Source organism: Athene noctua, chromosome 13 (genome assembly GCF_965140245.1).
Source record: "Athene noctua chromosome 13, bAthNoc1.hap1.1, whole genome shotgun sequence".
NCBI classification, from domain to species: domain Eukaryota; kingdom Metazoa; phylum Chordata; class Aves; order Strigiformes; family Strigidae; genus Athene; species Athene noctua.
The window spans coordinates 982,431-1,002,303 of record NC_134049.1 but is presented as its reverse complement, the minus strand read 5'-3'; the positions used below and the strand labels follow the sequence as shown (position 1 = coordinate 1,002,303).

At 43.0% G+C, this 19,873-nt stretch overlaps 1 protein-coding gene across 4 annotated transcripts in view; it reads left to right on the top strand.

Annotated features, from left to right (window-relative positions):
• Positions 1–19,438, top strand: part of TCF12 (transcription factor 12) — a 171,180-nt gene extending 151,742 nt beyond the window's left edge. For 2 of the 4 annotated variants that reach the window (XM_074917466.1, XM_074917467.1), the window contains 7 exons: positions 1,109–1,182; positions 2,884–3,090; positions 9,725–9,839; positions 10,637–10,808; positions 12,124–12,353; positions 15,423–15,576; positions 17,165–19,438. In XM_074917466.1, coding sequence (XP_074773567.1) covers positions 1,109–1,182; positions 2,884–3,090; positions 9,725–9,839; positions 10,637–10,808; positions 12,124–12,353; positions 15,423–15,565 — 941 coding nt within the window. In that variant the 3' untranslated portion in view covers positions 15,566–15,576; positions 17,165–19,438. Of the gene's footprint in view, positions 1–1,108; positions 1,183–2,101; positions 2,174–2,883; positions 3,091–9,724; positions 9,840–10,636; positions 10,809–12,120; positions 12,354–15,422; positions 15,577–17,164 lie in introns of all 4 variants that reach the window. The other 2 variants (XM_074917465.1, XM_074917464.1) reach the window with 2 other exon arrangements.
• Positions 19,439–19,873: the final 435 nt, after the last annotated feature.

Sequence of the window (19,873 nt, the reverse complement as noted above, 5' to 3'; positions counted from 1 at the left end):
CCCTTTCTTTAAAAGGTAACTACTTGCAGCTCTCTGAACAAAGGGACTGTAATGTTATTAAACCTTTTCCCAGTTTTCCAGACGTACAGCTCTGGCTGTTATTGAAAGAACAAGCCCACAGGCTCTTCCTTTAATGAGCTGCTTTGGATTGTATGTCCATAATTTATTAATGTAATTGCTTTATTATTACATTTGTATGGCTGAAAGGAAGCTGTCTCTAATGGCCATAGAATTTAATGTAGTATCTTTATAAAAGATGCATTATTAGTTGGTGAGAAAAATACATGTTGTACTACTTCAGGGCTTTGTTTAAAAGTACTGCTTTATTAGTTACTGCGTTTCACATCTAATTATTTTTAAATTTTACATGGTAATTAGGTAGATTTATGTCAAATTAGAATGGATATACATTTGAATTTGCAGCCTATAGGTAATATGGATATAATTGTTGATTTGTTGCACAGTCAGTGATTCTTTAGCTGCCCATTTCCCTTAAATGTATCTGAAATAACAAATGGGAGTAACTTAGATGTATTTTTACTCTCCTGAACTTGAAATGCATTATAATCTAAAGTGACATAGTGTAGAACTAGACAACATAAAGCTTTTAGATCTAGTTTTAAGTTTCCTTATTTCGTTAGAGAGGTGTCGTAAAAATAGCTTTCCTCTTACCCTCAATTCAGTGTCCATTTAATGATTTCTTTAAAGATTTTTGTTGTATATTTGAACACTGTTAAAGATATGCCTACATGTACTGAACGTAATCTGAAGAAGAAAGAATTCAGCAATCTTTTCACGGTGACACTGGCAGAAGGCAGGTATTTAAGATACGGGGGGGTGGGGGTGTTTAGTCCACTTTTTTAATGTGGAAGTTTTTTGAAGATGTCACTGCTTTGTCACTGATGATGTGTCTAACCCTGCAGATGCCAGGATATAAAGATTATCTCTCAGTAAGGCAGAATGAAGGAATTTGTCCTCCTTTGTATTCCCATATGTTGGCTTACCTTTATGCAGAATATGTTGATTTTAATTATGTTGAGAAATTTTGCATCTCTGCTTCCCACTTATGCTGCATAAATCTGTGTGTTAACTTAGACAATTTTGACAGGTGCCAGTCAGTGGTCTAGGAGTGGAGGACAAGCCCCCTCATCTCCCAACTATGAAAACTCTCTACACTCCTTGGTAAGAATTGTTGAAAGCAACACAGTACTTTTTGCTTAAGAGTTGAAGGCTTGGTTTTGTATAAATCCTGCATATCATTAAAGGGAACAGTGGGATAGCATTACAAATGAATTCTTTGCTAACAAATGGCCTGTTCAGTCGAACAATATAAGACGTGCAGGGTGTGTCTTTCACCATCTGTTCCTTGGGCATCAGGCTTCTGTGCTGAGGACAGCTGGTGCTAAAGCGCTGTTACGAGATTCTGGTACCTTTTCACAAATCCATAGCTAATTCTTATCTAAAGTTCAGTCTGGAGGAAAGATAAAGACTTCATGCCTTCGCATTTACATGTCCTTCCCCCCCTCTCCCTGCAATCGTAGTCTCTGGGGCTTTTTTCATTACACTGTCATTAAAGTATTAATATATTTTGTGTGTAATTATTATTTGTTACTGGGGAATGTTCATTTGTTAATTAATCAAACATTTTACAGAAAAACACGCAGGAAATAATCTACAGCATTGTAAATTTTCTTCTTTTGAAGATTCAGCAGAGGATTTAAGTTACTGACTTCTTTCTTAAATTTCTGATACAGCGTCGGGAAGGAAAGGGGAAAAATTTGAGAGAAGGTTTTGATTACCTGTTAGTATTCCTAGTTTTCACAGATGTAATTTCTTTTTTTCTGTCTAACAAGAATAAATTTAAGCTAAATCAGTTTTCTTTTCTTCAATATTTTTGCAATTAAATATAATTGATATGTAGAATCCTAACATAACTGCAGTGTTAAATATTAGCCTTTTCTTATCTTAATATAATCAGATCTCTGTTGCATTAACTTGACTAACAATTTATTGCTGACATGCACATCAGCTGTTTCCTCACCTCTTTTTTGAATTAATCTTAACCTGTGCTTTGCTTCCTGTTCTGTCTTGACTTTGCCAGAAAAATCGAGTTGAACAGCAACTTCACGAGCATTTGCAAGATGCAATGTCCTTCTTAAAGGATGTCTGTGAGGTACTATTTCACTTTAGATGGTGCCTTTTTGTGTTTCAATTAATGCTTCCTTCGGATTCCCCATTAAACCCTAGTGTAGCATATGACCCATCTTTTGACTCGAACGTTCTGCTATTTCAGTTTCTAGAGAGCTGTAGCATCAGAACTGGTTTTGCTTTGGGGTTTTTTTGGTCTTTTTTTTTTAAGGAAGGTAATTTTAAGACAGACTTTTCTGCAGTAACATACTGAACTCACTTTTATTTCTGAGATATCTAATCCGTTTAAAGATCCCTTTTAGAAAATGGTAGCTGAAAGTTTCGTCCAGTTTTTATTGTAATACAGGTTCTCAGAAAGCCACTGCCTCTCTTAACTGTAACCAGCGTGGCGAGGCTGATTTTATGATCCTTCTTTCTCGTCCTGTATTGTATAGCTTATTTTGTAGCACTTCCTTTTTTTCATGTTCATGCTACGTAATAGAAGCTGAGTAACATTAACCTTATAATAAGCTTCACTTGAAAAGCTGCCACCTATTTGTGGAATGAATGCTATCTTGAGCAGAATCTCCAGATATCTTTTCCTTTTTCTGTTTGTAGTGCTGGTAGGTGCTTTCAGAGTCTTTTGATACTGCATTTCACCTTCTGTCTTTAATATCTCCGAGGCAGAAGCTGTTAGAGTGCGAGTGTGCGGGTGTGTTCAGTGACGGGTGTCCTGTCCCCCTTCCATCCCCGCAGCAGTCCCGCATGGAGGATCGCTTGGACAGGCTCGACGACGCCATCCACGTACTACGAAACCATGCCGTGGGGCCCTCGACGAGCCTGGCAGGTGGCCATGCAGATATACACAGTTTATTGGGACCATCCCACAACGGGCCAATTGGGAGCCTGAACTCAAATTACGGAGCATCTAGCCTTGTGACAGCCAACAGACAAGCATCAATGGTAATGCTGGTTTTAAACACGTGTATGTTTATGCAAAGCAATTACAGCTGATGCGTTTAAACTATCACAGAGCCTAGAGAGTTAAAACTGGACTGTAAGACTAACACCACAAGAAATCACTCGAGATCCTTGTGGAGGGAAAGATGGCAGACAACTTGCACCTGCTATGGGTTTCCAATTAGAGGGTTGGGGTGGGGGTGGGCAGAAGTGAGGGGGAGGAGAAAGATGGGAAAACTTAGACTTTGGCCTGGTCAGTGGCCCATAAAATCCTGCTGTGACCATATGCAGAAAGCTGAAACTTTCTGCTGAGAGCATTTCAGCTTATACATGCATTTTTTCCAGATGTGTAATAATTGGCAGAACAGTTTTCTCCTTGAAATGGTGAATAGGGAGATTGAATGGGAAAAGCAGTCAAGAAGGACTGAATTTCAAGTGTTCTGGTCTGGAAAAGCTGTTTATTGTAAATTGGAACTAGTCTTCAATAGCAGATGCTGGCAGAGGACTGGGAGGAAGCTGCTGGAATGTGGAACCATAGTGTGCGCAGGCTCAAAATTTAAACGTTTTTTTTTTTTCTAAATGAAAAGGAGTTTGAGCACAGCTGTAGTGTAAGTAACAATGAAGAGGAAACAACTTTTAGATTAATCCCCAAGAAGAGTGAAATAAATTCAATCCATCTCTTTTAGTTTAAAAATGTGAACTGTTCTGAAAAAATGTAGTCGAGCTTTTCATAGATCAGAAATATGTTAAAAGCATTATGCAGTAAACGAAATCTATTTGTAGCATTGCTCGCTGCCCTTTTTCATTCCCCTCTTCTCAGAAACACTTAAAGGAAAAGAGCTTTTTAAAACATGCTTATTTTAGTGGTGCCATGTGTTTGCATGTTTACAGCGTAATTTTAAAGACCAGTTACATGCTGTGAAATTTTCTGTTATAAAACAGATTCACAGCTGGGTACTGAGTGATCAAGGCAAAATTTCACCTATCATCAAAATAATTAGGTACCCCAATTGCTGAAGGGTTTGTATTCTATAAAACAGAATTAGTTCCAGGCTCTCCCATTCGCACGTCACACAAGCGTTTATATTAATTTCAGAACCAGTGCAGTAAACATCAAACAGAACTGGTTCCTCTCTATAACTGCGTGTGTTTGGGCCCCTTTGGGGAGGGGGGCACTTTCCAAACGCACGTCCAGTTTAGGTTTCTATACAAGTTCACAGTTACTTTTAGTAATGAAGGAAGCGATGCATAATGCCGTGGAATTTTTTTCTTAATACTGCCTCACATTTAATATTTAAAGAATATTGTTAAGGGGAGAATTCTACAGTGTTCTGGCGTAGACTGAAATTTTAGTCATACAAAAGAAAACTTTATTTTTTTTAACTAGGTCTCATGAAGTCAGTGACTGATATTGCAGTGACAAAATTGTTCTGACTTTGGAACCCTCCAGTACTGCGAAGCCAGAGGCAGGCAAACGCAGATAGTGCTGAACTGCACGTGAAAATCTCTTGTTTCTCTTTTAACCTAAGCTGTGATATTTTATCAACTCTGTTTTGGTTAAAATAGGTGACAGTGGGAAAAGGACTGTCCAAAATGCAGGAAGGTTCCTCAGTCTGCTGTAGTTTAATGTAGTTCTGTAACTTAATACAGACTGGATTTATCATCTAATGACTGATGGGCAGTTTTGATTGAAGGATGCTTGCTGTCTGGTAGAAAAAAACTTAGATTAGGAAAGTGAAGAAAATGCCTGCTTTTACATTTCATCCTCACTGGTAAAACAAGCTTGCAGATCAGTTTTGGCTTGAAAAGTGACTCAGCCAAAGAATTTCTTGAATTAAGCTTGATTTTGTTACCTCAGAATGATTGGCTGCAGCAGAAGGCAGCCGGCCGCCGCGGCCTTGCCGGGTCCCCGCGGGGTCCCTTTGCCATCGTCTGCAGTTGAGGAACTCAGCAGGACTTAGGATGGAGTCCTGAGAGGTGGACAGAGCAGAGGCTGGCACAGCTGGCTGTCCTGGAAGCCGAGTGGTTTATTGGTGGTGGGGGCAGTGAGGTGTGATCCTCGCAGCAGTCAGTAATCAGTTCACTTCAGACTCTACTTACCTACTGTTGGCTTTTCTTAAAATAGTAAATGTAGTAGAGCAGAGAATTTGACACAACAACCTGGACTGTAAGATCTAGGCTTTGTTCAGAAACGAAATACTGCTTCACTTCAGAGGACCTCCAGTAAATTTTAAGAAAATAATGAGTATTGGCTAACATAGTGAGAAATGTCACCACCGATAAGGGTGTTTACCTAGTTCTGTTTGATGTGCTTGTAGGGGTTTTTGGTCAAGAAATGTTCATTGGGATTCAGCACTAAATTAAACTTCCTTGTTGAGGGAGGGGGGGGATCATTATACAAAACATTTTTGTTCTTTAGGAAAAAAAGAGAAAAAAAAATAAATTTAATTTCCCTTGAAGAAGATGATCTTGGCAGAAGGAGCTAGGAAATGAGTAATTTAACTCCTTTTTATGTAATTAGTGTAACCAGACATGGTTTTATTTTAACATTTGCTTAATTTTTGAGCCAGATTTATTTTAAAACTCTAGTTGACTTCATTTCCTGCTCGCTCTGAATGGTCTTGTTTTCTTTTTAGCTGGGCTGGCCATTAGACTTATTCAAATAGATTTTTAATATCTCAAACTCATCAAATATTTGCTAAGTGGCCTTTGAAGTTGATTTGTGCTTTATTTCATGTATTATTGAAAAGTTAAGAAGTAATACTCTTTTTGTTCTTATTCAAGCTGCTTTTTATTTGTCATTGTAATACAATGGAAAAAGAACAGCCTGAATTGATTAAAAATAAATAAACAAAAGGCCTAGAAACTCAGTTAAGGATGAAACTCAATCCTTAAGTCACAGGGTTTTTTCCAGGTATAACAGGAACCCAAGAAAATGGGTGATGTTCCTCTTTGTGCCCCGTGTCTGCCGCGGTGTAAGAGCCCCAGAGGGCACTCGGAGCTGCTCTGCCAACACCCGCCTCTGCTCAGAGCCTGCCCGGTGTTAGTATTTCCCTGCAGAGACTGTGCTTCCCCCGGGCAGCCCTGAGCTGCCTCGAGTGTGAAAATCGGGATAGCAAAGCGCTTCGCAATGTCTTAATTGTGTCTTAGTTAAAATGGTGGCCGTGACGGTGGCCAGGTACGGCTTGAAAAGCGCGTGTATTTTGAAATATGCTTAGGTAAGTCCTAGAGCAAATACATTCAAAGAGTGATCCCCCCCCCCCCCAGTTTTAAAAGCTTTTATTGCTAAGAGTTCAAAATTAATATCAAACTGGAGATGCAGGACCGATATTAAGAGGACAAAGGTTGTCCTTTCCCCGCGTGTCTGTCGCAGTTCTCGGGCCGTAGTGTGTCATCGGTTGCCATGACTTGTCTAGTTTTTATTTAGTTGCCAGAAACACTGGTTTTCTGGTTTCAGATCCCAAATGTTATCACTTCAGTCAACAGAAATCAGTTCTGCGCGTGTTTATTTTTCTTAAGCTGCCTCGGGCCGTGGCTGCAGATTGCCCTGTGTGCGAGCCCTCCGTGAAGCGCACAGAAGCAGGCACGCGTCGCCCGGGAACCGGTGACGTTGTCGGTGGCGCACTCGGGATCCCGGTGCTCCAGACCGGTTTCGGGGGGCCGGGCCGGGGGTGCTGCGAACCCTCCGGTGTGGCTTGTCGGCGTCGGGGGGAGCGGGAGGGCGGTGATGAACAAGCGGGGGCGCTCTGCCGTTGCTCCCCGGTTTTTCGCGCCCCTCCCGCCCGTGGGCGCCGGCTCGGCCGCTCGGTGCCGGGGGGCGCGGGGCGGTGCCGGGGGGCGCGGGGCGGGCCCGGTTCGCCCTGGAACACCTCAAAGGCGCCGCCGAGGGGGCGGGGCTGCGGCGGAGCGCCCAGCTGTATGCTAATGAGGCCCCGCCCAGCTGTATGCTAATGAGGCCCCGCCCCGCGCAGCTGGCGGGAAGCGCTGGGGGGCGGCGCCGCTTCCGGCGGGAGCGAGGGGTGCGGGCCGGGCCCGGGGGGGCTCTGGGGGCCTCTGCGGTCCCGGGGGGGGCCCTGCGGGGCCGGGGGGGGCTCCGGGGGGCTCCGCGCCGCCGCCGGGGGTCCCCGCCCGGGAGCCGGACAGGCGCGGCCGCAGCCCGCTCGGCGCCGGGGGAGCGTTTCCCGGGAGTCAGGGCAGTGGCAGGAGTGGGGGCCGAGGGGTGCAGTGCCTTTCCGGAGGCCCGAGGGCAGCCCCAGGCCGCGCCCATTGAAATGCCGGTGCGGGGAGCCGCCTCCTGCGAGCTGGGAGCGGAGGGAGAGAAAAGCAAACTCCGTTTTCGAACCGGGGTGTTGGAGACCCTGAAGCTCCGCGCCGGGACCCTGAGGCAGTTGCGGAGACGCTGTGCTTACGGAGGAGCTCTTGGCTCCCGAGGGAGTGCAGTGACCTAGAGCAGCTCTTCTGCCTCGGGGGTTTTGCCTTGGCAGTTTGGATTTTCTAGCACACCACAGATCAGAGATAAAAATCCGTGTTGTGGTCAGTTATGTAACACTTCAGCTCTTAGGATTTCTGTATAAATCTTGTTAATCTAAATTGCACGCTTGGAGTTTATAAGCATGTTTCAAAGGACTGGAGCGTGGACCTGAGCTCAGTTTTTATTTCTGTTTTCTGTGTTTATCAGAACTGATTTGCTAATCTGTCGCTTTTAGATAAGCTCTAGATTTGAGCGTTGCCACGGTTCTGGCAGCTGCTACATTTGTACGCAGCTTTAAGAAACTTTGGTCTTTTTTAAGAAGTAGATTTTGGAACAAACCTGGCCCTGAAGTGATTAATAGCCTGTAGCTTGAATAAAAGCACCCTCATGTGTCAGGACTAAGCATGACCAGAAGAATAAAATAAAACACACAACCTGCAGGGCAGAATTAGGGAAGGACCCGGTTTGGGAAGTTCAGTGTGGAAAATGAGTTTCACATTCCCATTGTAAAGAGTTTTGTCTTGCAGGCTGGAAGACACGGGCTTCCCTCCTTACTCCCAGTGAATTCCCAGCACTCACAAGAGATGACTGTATCCACGGTAGAACTTTTCCCAGACAAAGTCCGTTACACACAAAGGGAGATAAAATATACTTTAAATAGCAACAGATATTCCGCAGTATACAAGAGGAGATTTTCTGCAGAACAATAGATACAAATAGCAGCCTGGAATGACCTGATATTAGCTGTGGGTTGTCAGGGGGGTTCCCCCCCCCCCTTTCCTTTCTTGTTCCTGTGCGTTAGCTTACAGGAAGGAGTGTATATTAAACAAAGGATAAACTTGCATAAGGGTATTTATCTCTCTCTGGGTAAAACCCGTACTAAGACATGAAAGGTAAAAGCTGCATTAATTACTCAAGAGGGATTCAAAGCTCAGCAGTTTACTAGGATTGAAGGATTTATTGAAAAACAGTGGTTCTCATGTGTAACTCCAGGCAATAAACCTATTTAATTAAAGGCTTAATCTTCTAGTTGACATGTTTGCTACTGTTCCAATAAAAAGCTTCATCTGCAGCCAATTTTTTGTAACTGTACAAATAATAGTAGAATCCCTCATCTTTGTTCAGTTTTTTAACTGTTTAATTGTATTATGTTGGTTGTATTATAAATATTGAAGGACTTTTGTGTCTTTAGGAATCAAAAGCTCTAAATGGTCTGTATTCCAAATTATTTAAATATAGGCAGTGTGTCTTTATCTCTTCCTTTTTCAAACAAAAGAATATTCTTTTTATAGAGGTTTGCATTCGTAAGAGTATTCTGTATTGAGCAGCAGGTTTTTAACGAGTTTGCCTCTCCAAGCTAGGTATGTGCACTCCTAGCTATCTTACACAAGTATCATTAATTCAAGTTTATGCAAAATTAGATTTTTTTCTTAAAGACTTTTCATGCTTGCCACTTAGAAATTTAATCATGATGTTTTATGAAGGAGCAGATTAGAAAATACTGAGAGAGGTGGTAAGAATAGTTAGATGCCTGGATTATTTTTGTATGATAAAAACCTGTAATGGGACTCAACTAAATGTATTTAGCTGAGAAAGGAAGAAAATGAGAGAATTACTAAAATGAATAAAATAATAGTTCGATATTGGATCCAGTTCTTAATCCTGTTGCAGAAAACAAGATGTGAGGAGATGTTCTTTATGTTTTATAAATAGACGTGTGTATGTATCCATGCATGAGTGTGGGACAGTGTACACACTTCTCGTGTGGTGAAGTCCATCATTCTCTGTGATTTTCTTTTAAGCATCACAATGTTACAAGTACTAGGGTTGATGGTTGTGTTAGTTTAAAGCAATCAAAGGTTAATCAAATCTTACACCCCTCGGGTATAAATCAAGGAGAAAATTCTGTAGTTTTTTGTGGGAAAATGCTGGAAAAAAAAACATTTCCTAGGTTGCTGCATTATTCCAAACAGGTGTTGGTCGCTGCTTGAAACACCTTAATCCAATATGGTCTGATCAAGCGGTTTAGTGTAACGGTGTCTTTCAAGTAAATCTTTCTTGTCCTGAGGTAGAACTTTAATTTAGTGTCTAATCCACTTCTGTATTTGGACTATTTCTTTGAATAATCACATCTTTAATAGAAACGTTTGCTTTGCTTTGCTTTAGGTTGGGACTCATCGGGAAGAAAGTGTCAGCCTCAACAGCAACCATTCAGTCCTTCCCAGTACAGTTTCTGCCCAGAGCACAGAACTAAATCATAAAACACAAGAAAGCTACAGAGGTAACTTCCCAGTGATAGTTAATGCTGAACGGGGTCTGCAGTAATCCAGAGCCAGCGAGGCTGTGGGTCTCGGTAAACGTGCACCGACACGGACGACAGGGACATAGATAATGCTGAGAAATGGAAAGTAATTCCAAGTCCTGTAAACCACCGCAGTTGGGGATCCCTGCAGCAGTTCCAGGAGCAGCCCTGTCAGGCGTGGGGCAGCGCAGTGCCCTGTGTCGGGGCTCGGCAGGGGGCTGCAGGGCGCCCCACGCTGGCACGCGCAGCCCTTCCCGCATCGGCCGGGGGTTCAGGGTGAGCAGGGGCCGGGTTTCGGTCTAGCCAGTAAGAGGACGTTGTTCCAGGCAGGTGTTTGCAGTTCCCTCTGGTTTTAGCTTAAAGAAGTAATTGTATTTGTATTGTTGCATTTGTAGCATGCTTGCACCATTTAGGCAGGTGCGTGTTGCACGTTTGGCCTAAGCCCAAACCTCGCTGTCAGTGCAGCTCTGCCCTTAAATTTGCAGCCCAGACGTGAGGTGTGAATTTCCTTACCTCACCAAATGTCCTTTTGTCTCGAACAGTGTTTTTCTTAGATCAGGCTGTGGCTGCTTAAGCTGCCCTATGAATTACGAGCCCTTTACAACCCATGACGCACGTCCGGGTACAGCAGCGTTACGCGGATTTCTCTGTGCGGTTCCTCCTCTTGTCTCCCCAGACTTGTGGGTGGCTCTGGCCTCCCACTGACAATATCTGCTTGAGATTCTCTGAAGTGTTTCACTCCTGTGATACTCACACTGATCTCTGGTTGCTTGCAGCATTGTCAGGTGGCTTACAGAGCCAGTCTGTGGCTATAGGTCCAACAGAAATCAAGTCTGAACATAAGGAGAAGGATGAAAATATACATGAACCCCCCTCATCGGATGACATGAAATCAGATGATGAGTCCTCCCAGAAGGATATCAAAGTCTCATCCAGAGGCAGAACAAGGTGGGTTCCTGACATGACCTAGAGAATTTGTGCTTTGTTAATGCTCTGTAGCATGTTGTCCTTAAGTTTGATAAATTTATTTCAAGGCTTTTGTGTTACCTTAGTGCATATATGAATAGGCAGCTGAAATGGATAAATAGTTTACAGTATTTGCATCAATTTAAATACAAGACAGAGGATTTTCTGGGAAGATGCCCTGAAGAATTCCCTTATGTTAGTCCCCCATCTGGGAAGATGCCCTGAAGAGTGTGCATTCCCTTATGTTAGTGCCTTGCCTAACGTCTGCCTGTACATACAAGTGGTAAAAGGTTGAGAGGGCCCTGCCCAGCACAGAGGTTGGGGAGTGTTAGAAATCTGTGCTCCTTTGTACCGGGGCCAGGCTGCGCTTCTGGGTGTGAGGTGTAGAGAGGGGGAGAGGCAGCCTGGTCACCCCAGGCTGGGGGCAGTGCCGTAGGGAAACACCCTTTCTGAACACTTTGTCCCCTCCCAAGTCACAGACAAAACACCTGGAGCTGCCCGAGAGGCCTGACACAAGCGCTGACGCTTGAGATAACAGTAAACAATCAGAATTTTGCAACTGCGTGCAGCAGAGTCTATACCACCGCGTGCCTGATGGCATTTTAGTGTGTTAAATGTAGGAGAGCAGAGGGTTTGTACAGTTCCAGACTGAATTGGACAGCCCGATGTTTTAAAAAAGGGGCTGTGCGACTTAATCATTTGAAGTGATACAAGAATTCTAAATGTAAATGTTTCGCTCTACACTGGGTATTGGAAGAAAAATTAGTTCTAAAATTGGCCAGTAAGGTCTTTAACTAAACTAAAACTTTTTAATAAGCACGTTAAATTAAAAGTTACTCAGATGCCTTTTATATAAGCCGATCAATCGGAAACTAGCAAAAGCTAGTTGTTGAAATAATTTATTGTTCACCTGACAGAATGGCTGAGTCATCTCTTAACTGCACATTCATCAGGAACTGACTGAAGCGGTAGTTCGGGTGCTTCAGGGGGCAGCACGTGGCCACTACTTTTCCTAGAGATGTTTACCACCTGTAGACAGTATCCTGTGGATATTCTTCAGGCAGAAGCCATTTAACATTTGTTTTCTGGAAAAGACAGGAACAGCAAGAATTACTGTGAATACTTATGTGCTGATATCTAACACTTTCATTATTATTTAAATATACTTCAGTATGAAAAAGATTAAGTGGGAAGAAGCTTAATTTCATCAACTGGAATTTTTGAACCAGCAGCAGGATCGCTTGTCTGAATACCAGTGATATTTCAGTATACTTTTATTTACACTTTCTTGCAGCAGTACTAATGAAGATGAGGATTTAAACCCAGAACAGAAAATAGAAAGAGAAAAGGAGAGGAGGATGGCAAATAACGCTAGAGAACGTTTGCGTGTACGAGATATTAATGAGGCATTTAAAGAACTTGGCCGTATGTGTCAGCTTCATCTGAAGAGTGAAAAACCACAGACAAAACTGCTTATTCTTCACCAGGCTGTGGCAGTCATCCTCAGTCTAGAGCAGCAAGTGAGAGGTCAGTAGCCCGTTGCTGTGCTGGGGCAGTTTGCCTGGTAGCTCTGTTACGGAACAGTCTCGGTCTCAAAATCTGCACAACTTACTAAAAGTATGTTTGCTGTTCTGTAATGATGTTGAAGTTCTATAGAAAAAGCAAAGATTTATATTTTTTTTTTAATAAAGAGGGGAAAGAAGGTGGTTATGGGGTTTATACTTTAATGTTTCTTTTTTTGTCCTGGTCCTGTCAATTAGCTATCTTCACCTATGTTTTCAAGGTAAATTGATTTAAATTGTAGCAAGCACTTATGTAGTAGTATAAAAGCTATAGCAAAAATAAGAGATCTATTTTAAGATGAACCCCACATAATTGAAATATTAAAATGCAGTGAACATAACTGTGTTTACTTAGGTTTTTGCATTAAATATATGCTGGGGAGGAGGGAGGAAACCTACTTCTACTTTAATTGATAATCAGGGCTGGGTTTGCCTGTATTTTCTTTCCCTGATTCCTTGTAAATTTTTCCAGAAAAGAAATAATGGGCCTATTGGTAGGTGCAGATGGAAGAATTCTTTGTGCAGTTCCCTCTCAGGGAAAGAGAGTTCTAGGAACCACGTTCAGTTCTTCAGCTCTTCCATTCCCGTGTGTTGGTGAAGCTACAGTCACCTTCTGAGCTGCCTTTAAGCTTGTGTCAGAGACAGGTTGGAGTTGTGAGGCACCTTGCTTTAACTTCTGCTCAGCCCTGAACTGCTCAGGCACTTGGCCCCGGTGGTCACTGCAGGTCCCTTCCAACGGAAACTGTTCTCTGCAGGCAGCAGTGAAGGGGCCAGTGTCCTCACGTTAGCCTGCTTTGGGCTAGGGAATAGCCTTCCTCCTCGGTGTGCCACCAGCGGAGCCGCATCGAGTGACTGGAAGAGCCTTTCAGATGTGGCTGATGTCAGGGGTTACGTTCGCTTAATGCGCTCCATCGCTGAGTCACCGACGTCACTGAGCGATGCTGGTGTTTTATTTTTGTGTACCTTGTTTTCGCTTCCATTTCCTAATCTGTTGCTTGCATTTTGCACAGGAGATTCAAGCAACTTGTTAAAAGTTTATTGAAAGTGACAAAGTGAGTAACTTAAGACAAGCTTGCTTACTTTGTAGTAAGGGTGAGGTGCTGTGTTTTCAGGCAGTGTTTTACTGACCCAGTTTTGATGAAGAAACTCAGTGTCTCTGGTCAGAGTTCTTCCAAGGCACATAGAGCAAGCGGTTGCTCTGCAGATGAGACACCAGCTAGTGCCGTGGTAAAGCCCTGTCTTAGCATCTCCGAGACTTTGACCTTAGGAATTGTTTTGGTCTGAAAATGTTTGCCGTAGTCTGGAAGATAAAGCTCTATGTTATGAAGAAGTGGCAGTGACATTCATCAGGCATGGTTTTCAGACATTGAAACCATCAGGTCTATTTCCCTGCTCTCACAGATTCTGTAACCCACGGAAAGCTACGTGTGAAAATTAATAGAACCACTTTTGCCTTGGTGTCAGAGGTCGCTTCCAAATCCTTCGTCTCTGGTGGAGAACTTTCTCTAAATGTACTTGCAGTTAAATTGGGCCTATTCTACCGGCAGTGTAAATTGAGCACTTTTCCTTCCTTATGTTCCCCGTCTGACCGCGGCCCTGCCTCTGCACCTGCTCCTGGGAGCCAGCGGCCGGGGCTCTGCGTGGCGCCCAGAGGAGCTCTCACCACTGCCTTACATAATTGCATAAACAATGTCCTCTCTCTGCTGGTAATGAAGCTCCTCATTTTGTGATTGGTGCTATTCAAAATGAAACATTTCAGATTTTAAGCTCTAACTGTAGGCTAGCATTTTTATCTCCGTTTCCTAAATCACTGTAAATTAACTTCCTTTCAAAGTTTCCACATAATTAAATCTTCTTTAAAACTTCTAGGCAAGCCATATTTAAACAAAGAAAACCATGATTAAGAAAAGTTAGCAGGTTTTTTTTCCCAGTAGGCTCTTTGGGAGTGCTCATCCTTAGGAGATGGAGGAGGACGCTGTTGATAATGACTCAGGAAGAAGCAGGATGAGCAATTCTGCCCCGAATGGCCCCTCTCAGATGAGCTGGGTTCTGCCCCTTGTCAGTGTGCCGGGGTCAGCAAACTGCGCTTCCCAGCGGGCTGCCTGTCCAGGGCAAGAGAAGGGCTTGTGCTCTCCCTTACAGTTAAAATGGCATCCTCAGTCTTAAACTGCAAACCAGCATTCACTGACGGCTAGGAAAATACCTCACTCACAGTGTTGACTGAACTCAACATGCGCTGGTAGAATATGTTACATGCTTTTTGTCCGTTGTGATTTACTTCTTTGATACTTTGATTCATGAAAAGCCATTTTAAAGAACAGAAACAGCTGAGCTTTAGAGGCTGTCATTATTTGAGAGGTAGATCCAAATCTACATCTATTGAAGCTACTTGAGGAAGTGGAAACATACTGATGGAAGTATCTTGATAGCCGGTCCACCACAGGCTCTGACTTCATGTGAAATAGGGTTGGAAAAAACCCAATCCTTCTGCTCTGTGTGACTGCTGTCATATTCTTTGGATCTCAGCGAGATGGACACAATAGGATTTCACAGACTTGAGGGTATGAAGAGAACTGCTCACTTAGGACATTTAACCTCCCCTGTTCTAACAGCAGGCTAATAGTAGAGGTGAGGAAAGAAGCAGTAACTCTACTACAAGGGGTATGATGTCAGTAGGGTTGGTATGACTTCAGCATACCAGCGAACCGTAGAAATCTGGGTTATTACACTGTAAATTACAGAGAGTTCTCATTTTGCACTTAGCAACTTCTGGTGACAAGGGAGGCACTTCTGACAAGTTTTTTAAGGTGTATGTAGGCAGCTAGTAAAGTATTTTTTGAAATACCAGTTTAGGAGCTGCCTGGTAGGTTCTTCAGTAGTGTTTGTCTGCTGCTTTAGACACCTGCGTTTTAACATGGGGACAGGAGTAGTTAAAAGAGGGAAACTGCGTAACTGTTTTTCCTGCAGTGGTTAACGCATCGATACTCCCCTTGGTATCAGCGTGTGGGATGTTAAAAACACTTTTCTGTTACAGAACGAAACCTAAACCCTAAAGCAGCCTGCCTTAAGAGAAGGGAAGAAGAAAAAGTTTCTGCCGTATCGGCAGAGCCGCCAACACCACACCCAGGAAGCCACCCTGGCCTGAGTGAAACTACCAACCCTATGGGTCATATGTGAACACCAGCCAGGTACGTCCCTCGTCCCTTTGTATTGGCTAAAACTGGGGGGATCGGGGTAGGTTTGTTCTCAGCTACTGAGCTGCCACTAGCGCCAGACTTCTTTCTGCTGCTGAGCACCTTCGTAGCTCTGAGCCTAAGCAAGAGCAGGCAGATTTGTTTAGTTTTATAATAAAACAAAACCCCAGGAAATCATCACTGGAGTCTCTTCGTTTCCATGCGTTGTTGCCAATGGCTACATCTCTTGGCTCAGGTGGCCTTCTTGGCATGACATCAGAGGAACAGTTAACAGCTCGCTAGATAAGCCAGGCATAATAGAGATGAATTATACATCCTAAATGGTCTAAATATCACATTAGTTCATTTAGAAATCCATGTATTGTGTCCTAGTGCTGATACACTTAGAGAAGAGAGTTCTCATCTCAGATTTGCTGCCTGGCTTAAGGCCAGTCCTTCTAACTCCAGTCCCATGCCCAACAGAGATTGCTGACTATCTTAAACCACAATCTGTATTAGTGAAGCTGGTGAAGATTTTAAGTCACGTTTTCAGCTTTGCAAGGTAAAGCAGCGTTTCCAGAAGCCCCAGTACACAGTGAGTGGGTCATATCAAACATGCTGACGGGGAGGCCTGACAGGAATATTGGTCTTTTGGTTTATTATGTGGTGTTGATTGGTTGGTTGTTTTTTAAAAATGGGGGAAAAACTTGATAAGAAAAAATTCTTGAGTATTCCTCCGTGCCTCCCAACCAGTAGAACTGTTGCTGCTTTCAAAAAGAGTAAGAATTTGGGTTGGATGCCCTTACTTTGATCTGTCGCTTCAGTCGGTGTTAGCCTGGGGAGGTCTGTTGGGGTGTGTGTACAGACTGGTTTGCTTCCGCTTTAGCTGAAGGTCGAGGCCTGCATCTTGCCAGGATGTATCCCATGGAAATTTATTATTCCCTGGTGTTCCTTAGGAAGCAGCAAAACAGCATTTAAACCAAGTCTTATTTGTGTTTCCCCATCCCTTATAGGCAACTTCTTTCTTCAGAAATGAAATGGGTTTTTTTGGGAAACAAGGTGTTTTGAGTTTCTTTGTTTTACTTCATACCAGAGCAGTAGGCTACTTCTGAATTGTCGGGTAATTCTTGATTTACAGCAGGCTTTCTAGTCTGTTCTTGCCCTGTGAATGCAGTGAACCACTTTCAAAAGTTTACTGTATCTTTGCTTTTTTAATGGCAGTAACTTTGTAGGATGAGTGAAGTGTGACGCTGCCGGGAAAAGGCTCGTCGGGTCCCTTCAGCAGTAGCGGTTACACTGGGTACTGTCCTGTTCAGAGGACAAAGTCAGACACAGGCCGGGGGTCTGAGATGTGCAGATCATTCCTCCTCCCGTATCCGGAGCCCAAACAGGGTGTTCCCGAGAGTAAACAGTTGGACAGATCGCACCCCGCGAGGGTGTCTCTGGGGGAAGGATTTCAAGGCTGCTCCATGTGATTTTCTTTTGCACTTAACTGACTGAAAATGCCACCAGATAGAGTTGGAATTAGTTCTCTAGCCTTGATGTTATGCCTCTTACAGATTCTTTTCCTAATAACCCCTTGTTCTCCTGAATTTCTTTCCAGAATTCCAGAATTATTGGTAGGATACACAGAAGGTGACCTTTCTTCACAAGGACACAGACAACTAACATTATATGAAGACACAAACCTGACAGGAGAAAACACTTGAAGCAAGAAACCCAAATGCAATCTTATGATCAAAGCTACTGGTCAACACCTGCATCAGGATTGAAGATACAAGATCTTCAGATCGAATTTCAGCCCATGAAATACTCTGAACATATCATTCTGTTGCAAGCAGTGTGTCGCTTCTGCACAATCAGAGACTGTTGTGATCTCTCCACTCATTGTGGAAGTTGCCTTGTGCCTAAACTGAATTGACAAATGCATTGTAACTACAAATTTTATTTATTGTTATGGAACTGTAAAGGTCTACATATAAAGGGAAAAGTTAACATGTTAAAAGCTGATAAGATTTCAGCTGGATGCCAGCATTCACTAAAGCTGTTCACATTCAGAGAACAAAGCAGTGACAACCGTCGACCCGTAGCATTCCCAGCATACCTATTAGTGTCTTAAAAAAGGAAGGGAAAAGTCTTTTGTTGTCCTTTCCTCTCCTTTTGCCATATGACTAGTGTTTTCCATGCAATAGGAAACTCTTCCTTGGTATAGCTTTTTTTATGTTCTTTTTGGTCTCTGGTAATCTGAACAGTTATGGTCATAGTTCCCCTTCCACGCCCAGCTCCGTGCCTCAAGCCCCTCAGAGGCCTCCTGAAGGCCGCAGGCAGGAGCAATACTGTGACCATAACGTTTCTTGGATTTAAAAAGTGATTTTGTTTTCCCTCAGACTTTCCTCCAACATTTTTTTTTTTTCTAATTATAAACAAAACCTTTTTAGGCTTCTAGGCTTCATAGTAAAGCTTGTAACGTGAAGTGTAAATTGGGTGGGGAGAATCTACTTTGTTAGAGTTGCTTTGTTTTCCGAGCAGTAAGTACTACATATAGTACATGTAAAGTGTTAGCTGTACGTAAGCACAAAATGCATTAAAATACAAAGGAGATTTTTTTCAGGCTGTAATTTTGGTGAATAGTAAAATCCTGAATTCACCGTGGCAGGTAGTGTGATGATAGAGCCACCAGTAAGGTGGGCTTACCTACGTAATGGAATATAAGAGCAATGGTCACCAGTTTTTCCTTCCTGTACACATTAATTGTCATTCTCGCATGGCTCCTCAGTGGCGACAAGAAGATGGTGTGAATCAAATGCAGAGGAATGCCCCCTCCCAGGCCATAGCCGCAGTAACCCCCACCAGAACAGCGTCCCCGAGTATTCCCGTGTCCCAGACGTGGGGAAGTGGCTCAAACCCCTCTGAACTTCCATGGAAACTGTCTTCCACTGCAATGACCATGGGAGGAAACTTCCTAAGCCGAGGTTGTCCGAGCTGTTGTTTCTGTAGGGCATCTTTCATCACTGGCAATTGGTTCACACACGAAACAGGAACAAACCAATAATTTTTATGAAGTCATTTAATTTGAAAGAACAAAAGATGGATGGTTAAAATAAACTAATGAATTTAAGCTCATGTTTTGGATGGTTCCTAACAAAACAGTTCGTGGAATTAGTGGACTCATTTCTATTACTTTAATTTGCATATCTCATCAGATAACACCTGATTATATCTGTGGCCTTGTTCTTCATTTCAGTGTTTATCAGCTAAACAAATTTGTTGCTTATGACGTGTGAAAGTGATCACGTGCCACTGCCTGGCCTTTTTCCTTCTAAGCTTGTTGTCTTTTTGGCTATATTAGACTTTGCAGTATGCCCAGAAGCTTTCCTTCATAAAATAGAAAGAAAAAAACATTTGGCTTATTTTTCACTGTAGCTAGTCTTTTATACAATAATCTTGTAAGAAAATTTCTTGAATTCTAAATATTACTCTTTCTAGATTTTTGAAATCGAAAAAGTTTTCAGTAAAAAGTTTCTTACTTTATTTTACTATATTAGGTAGTAAAAATGTAGGGTTATTTACCATAACCTGTTCATTAATATCAGAAATTTACAATAGCATTGTAAGACCATAGTAGGGTTCTAGCATACCGTGTAGTACCTATGGAGTATTGTAAGAGCTAATTGTCCGAGATGAATTGCTTCTCATCTTGTTCTCCAGTTTCCATTGTTGGTTTATTGCAGATTTGTACCCTGTGTCAAATTTCAAGGTATTGCTGATAAACCTTTCCAACCAGCAGCAAGAAGTTCAAAAAAATTTCTGTCAATGTAACAGAAAACACTATGTATATAACATTTATGTAGCAATAAATGTGCCATCTTTTTTTTAACATGGTAAATCAGTGAGTTTTTTAAATTTCTCTCTCCTCGTAGGTAAATGCATTGCTTGAAAAACACCGGCAGAGCCAGCTCCTGCCTTGAGCTGACTAAAAGCTCACACACGCTGCCAGTGCCAGGGCATGGCCTGGGCTGCAGGCACAGACGTGGTGCTGCTACTCTCCGCGGAGCTAGAGCCAGCCCCAGGGAGCTGAGGAGGAGCAGGGCCCTCCTGCGCCTGGTGCCGCGCGGGAAGGGGGTAGCGCAGCCGATGGCAAACGGAGCGGCCGCCGGTGCCTCCTGCTGCACCTTGGTCCTGTCCTTTGCTGGTCCTTGGGACAGCCTTTCCCATCCTAAGAGCTGCTTTTGTGCGCTGAGGTTCGGTGCTGAGTTACTCAGAGTTGATTGATGCATCTACATAGGCTTTATGAACAAAAGAGGGGAAAAAA